General features: G+C 43.2%; 1 protein-coding gene across 1 annotated transcript in view; it reads right to left on the reverse strand.

Moving 5' to 3' along the window:
- Positions 1–2,430: 2,430 nt before the first annotated feature.
- The window catches only part of LOC135098399 (uncharacterized), a 47,567-nt gene continuing 45,039 nt past the window's right edge, over positions 2,431–4,958 (reverse strand). Inside the window, exon 5 of the mRNA XM_064000729.1 lies at positions 2,431–3,332. Coding sequence (XP_063856799.1) covers positions 2,431–3,332 — 902 coding nt within the window. The remainder of the gene's footprint in view (positions 3,333–4,958) is intronic.

Here is a 4,958-nt window from a genome sequence, read left to right on the forward strand (position 1 = left end):
TTTTTTTTTTTTTAGAACTACCTACTCGTCTACAGCATAACATTTAACGTCTACGGTCTACATTCCTCGGTGGCACACAGGTCAGAGCGTGGCTGCTCCTCACTTGCTCCTATTCCTTCCACCTCGAGTAGCAGTGGCCGTGCGGATATGTGTAGACAGGCACGCATAATTGTCTGGAAGAATGCAGCGGCTCTCCACCAATGCTCAGGTGTTAAAATATCGCGCAAATCTTTCCTCTTTCCTTCGATCTGTAGATAACAATCACCCCTGCTAGTTTGTGAATAAGTGATAGACTTTCTGTGCAGGCAGTGGGTTGTTTATTAATATGTAATCTTATTTCAAACGCTTCCTTTTTTCATCAGTATTACTTTCAAAGACCTCAGATGTGATTATTCGTGTTGTTTTAATTGTTTTCATATTGATGATGCAGAATCCTTGTTTACCTACCCCTAGAATCATGAAAACCTTTGAAAACTTCTAAAAACTTTCACTAGAGCCTGTTAAAAGTTGTCTACGTAGCGAGATGAAACGTTTACGTAAGAATACGGACCTTAGTTTCAGACCAGCACAAGACTGCAGTCCCTCTTAACATGCTTGGATCACAACAGGCAAAGGTATCACCATCTCCTACGGACCTCCCTTGACGTCACACACGGACCCTTGGGTGGTGGTTCAACGCACTGTGACGTGTGAATTCCTACCAGGCCAGATGAAGGGAGGCTCGGAGAGGCATCACTCAACCCTTATATATTATTCAAGCTGCCAGTTCGGTCACCAGGTTCAAGCCGATTGTTACTCCAATATGCAGCCACGTGACAGGAGTCGATACCACCGCCCGCTGAGACACAATGTACACACTACACTACTAATACGTCCAACTCGAGCTGACAAAAGTCTCTACTCTTTTTATGGGCCTGACACAACAGTCCTTAATGGAACACTTCGATAATATAGTTAGGTCCTTACTTCGTCAAGTTAATGCAATCGAACGTCAACAATGAAGGAAGTGGGTCGTGGCGGTCAGGAAGGAGCACCCCCCCACGCTCACCTCATCCCTCCTGCACCGCCTGCATAATGAACGACCCTGGCCTCTGCCCAACCTTGCTTAAGAATGACCGTGGCGACCTGACCTAAATCACCCCCACGCACCACCACTTCCACAAACGTCTATATAAGTGTGGCCTATCAAACACCACCTCTCTGTAAGTGTGGTCGCCATGCATCAAAATTAATCACATAATGGTAGCAAAAACATTATCTAATTTACAGTACAGTGTAATTACTTCCGGATAACAATGTGTATAGAAAAGCTCTGGTATATTTCTTTAATCTTGATAACGGGAGGAAAAGAAAAGAGAAGAAGAAAAAAAAAAAAAAAACATTCCCTGGCATGTAATGAAAACAAGCAGAACCATTAACTACTCAAGGAGAACAATTTACGATGGCAGAAAATTTCTCCAAAGAATTCTCTTAATAAACTTAGCGATACGTATGACATATCTTTCCCTTCTCCTTCCTGATGGCTCTTGTAGCTCAGGGATGCAGGGACCGCATTCTCAAACGCTCCGGCGACTTACCACAAACGTTTCAGCTCCTTAACTACTACTAATTGTAACAGAGTATAGTGGAAGTTAGGGTTTCCAAGAGTGTTTTCATGAATCTAGTGGCAGTTTAACAAAATATCTGTATAATCAATGGAATAAGAACTTAAAAATGTGATTAATTACATGTGATCTTTAAAAAATTTGTCTAATGAGAGGTGAGACCTTTTTAAAAATAAGGGTCTCGGAGGTTCGCGTGCTTTGGATAACGCGGCGTGTGAAATCCTTGTTGTCCTTAGTTATTTTCTTTCACCAGTCCTTTGTATAACCTCAACGTTGCTAAGTTAGGTGTGTGTGTGTGTGTGTGTGTGTTTTTGTGTGAGGGGAATAGACGCCTTGACTAACAGATAAAAAGCGAATCTTCCTCACGTTCGAATCTTGCTCAGTCTTGGTCGCTAATTATCTCGGGGTATTAATACATTCCTTAGTAGTGGTGGTGGTGGTAGTGGTGGTGCTCTCTCTCTCTCTCTCTCTCTGTGTGTGTGTGTGTGTGTGTGTGTGTTTATCTTAAATACTAATACAATTTCCCAGGGCAGTGCGAACAAACTGCCGGATTAAATTCAAGCTCACGGCCTGTTTATCTAAGGGAATTAAAAACGCTCAAGTTACGAGGAAAAGTTTCGACCGTGTAAACAAATGAGGTGTTCAAGTGTGTGGCAAATAAACTTTATAGCTTGCACGAGGCGCTTACTTGTTCACGGCGTCACGGGAAATTACTGAATTCCTTACTTTATTTCCTCATTTGTGGTGAAAAGCTGTTATTTAGAGAGAGAGAGAGAGAGAGAGAGTCCTGGCATCATTACAGTTACAAGACTCAACCAAGTCACATCTATCTCTTACCTCTCTCCTCCTCCCACTGCTTCTTCTTGCGTTCCAGGAGTGACATGTGCTTGGTGGATGTCATGCCGCCCCCGACACTTACGCCGGGGCTGTGGGCTCGCTGCTGCTGCTGCTGCTGCTGGCTGGCTGGGGATGCACGTGGCGACTCATTAGCCCTCCCGTACAGTATCTCCTGTAGGCGGGAGCTGTTGTGGCTGGGCTGCACCTTGCCGCCTCTTATACCAGGGACTCCCGAGCTCTCTGGGACCGGAGAGGCAGTACCCGCGGCACCCTCAGCTAAAAGACTGGTTTTCACGAAGCCCCAAAGATTGTTCTCTCTTTCAAGCGGCTTTTCAGAGGAATCTTTATCACTTATTTGAGGAGCTGCAGGATCTTTGTCTTCACTTAGCTTGTTAAGTTCCTCTAAAAGTGTCCCGTTTAGATCCCAAGTGGTCCTTTTGGTGGGGAGGGGCGGGGCCTGCTCACTGCCTGCCTGCTTGTTCACACCAGGCCCGAGGGAAGCTGGACGCGGCTTCTTGTGGCTCACAAGATACTTTTTCCCAGATGCCTTTTTGTGCTGTGCAGGACTTCCTTGAGGAGTGGCGGGACTCTCTGTGATCACTCGCCGCCCTCTGATGACCCTTGCTGGTGCCGAGCGGGACGGACGGTACTCCTCGCTCAGGGATTCAGGGTATTTCTTATTACTGTCGGATTTTGAGAGTCTACTTCGGAATACCTGTGAACCCTGAGGCGCACTGCTGTCTGCCTGGGTCTCGGCTCGCCTGAAGTGCCGCTGAGGCCCCGGCTGGCCACTTCTTGACGAGGACGCGACGGGCTCTGCTTGGGCGCGAGTCTTCAGCTGCAGGTAATGTTGAGAGAGTTCACCAAATGCACGGTCAAAGAAGGTGTAATCTGGAAGGAAGAAGAGACGGAAATCAGTGTCTAAAACAAAACACATCTGCTCCATACATCACACAAGTCACTGAAAAAAAATCTCTACTACAAATCAGACAATTTCCTTTCCGCCGGCCCCATCTATATAATCTTCCCTACAACAGGAAACGAAACGCAGCCTTTATCCCCGTTAGTCCGAGAATCCAATCAGACAGGAACGTTCACTCAGCTCAATAAATCCAGGTCATCATTACGGCGAGTTAAAATATAGAGTTCTCACATTCTTTCCCCGGAGAGCAAGGCATCCACTGGCGGGGAACACAGGAGAATATTTGCAGAGTAAACAAGTTATATTTGTCTGGCATAAAATTTTGCTTGGTAATCGAAAGAGAGAGAGAGAGAGAGAGAGAGAGAGAGAGAGAGAGAGAGAGAGAGAGAGAGCGCATACCCACAAGCACAGGAACAAGTCAACCCACGGACACACGCAGACACGCACAGCCAAACACACGCACACCAGATCATTACTTACATAATGACACTTTTATATGTTTATTTTTCACCTTAAAGACACGCACACGGCAGCTGCCACAACAAAGAGCCGCGTGACTCCCTACATAGACCAGTTTCGCTTATATATGTTGAACTAATTTGGTATCATGTAAATATTTTTCACTGTGATATCAATCCTCATGTTGCTGTTAATTTTAGATATTTCTATAAAGCTTCATGAAACGTGTATTTATGAGTTTTTTGTTACTTAATATATTACATGAGATATACAAGCAATAGCTGTATAAAGAGTAGTGCTTTTGTATGCCCGTGCCAATAATGATCATAATGAAAACAACACCACCAATAACTATGATAATAAAATTACTACTGCTACAATAACAACAATAACAACAAGTCGTAATAGCTTACGACTACCATTGTTAACAACAACAACAACAACAACAACAACAACAACAACAACAGCAACAACAATGATAATGATAATAATAATGATAATAATAATAATAATAATAATAATAATAATAATAATAATAATAATAATAAGGAGAAGAAGAAAGAAAAAAATAACAACAATAACAACAATAATAACGATAATAATAATAATAAAAATAACACTAGTAATAACAACTCCACTAAGAACAACAACAACAACAACAACAACAACAACAACAACAACAACAACAACAACAACAACAGCAACAGAAGTAGCAGCAGCAGCAGCAGCAGCAGCAGCAACAACAGCAACAACAACAACAACAAAATCAACAACAATAACAGCAACAATAACAATAATAATAAATAAATAAATAAATAAAAAAGCAAGGAGAGATGCGTGCGGGGAAGCATTTGCAAGTCTGGCTGGCCTGACCCGCCGCCATGTCGAGGCCGCCAGATCATTCGTGTTGCTTTGCCTCCTTCTTAAGTTCACTTCCTTCTCTTTTTCTTTTAGTTTCCACTCACTCTCCCTTCTAAAGCTCTTCTTTCTTCCCCCCCTCCTCCTCCTCCTCCTCCTACTTTTTTACGTCCACACTGCTTTCTTCTGGATTTGCTTCTTTCCCTGCTCTGTTTCTTCCTTTTTCATTATATTTACATACTTATTCATTTATTTATTCACTTATATATGTTTATCTA

The sequence above is a fragment of the Scylla paramamosain genome, unplaced genomic scaffold (assembly GCF_035594125.1).
Source record: "Scylla paramamosain isolate STU-SP2022 unplaced genomic scaffold, ASM3559412v1 Contig59, whole genome shotgun sequence".
Classification (NCBI taxonomy): Eukaryota; Metazoa; Arthropoda; class Malacostraca; order Decapoda; family Portunidae; genus Scylla; species Scylla paramamosain.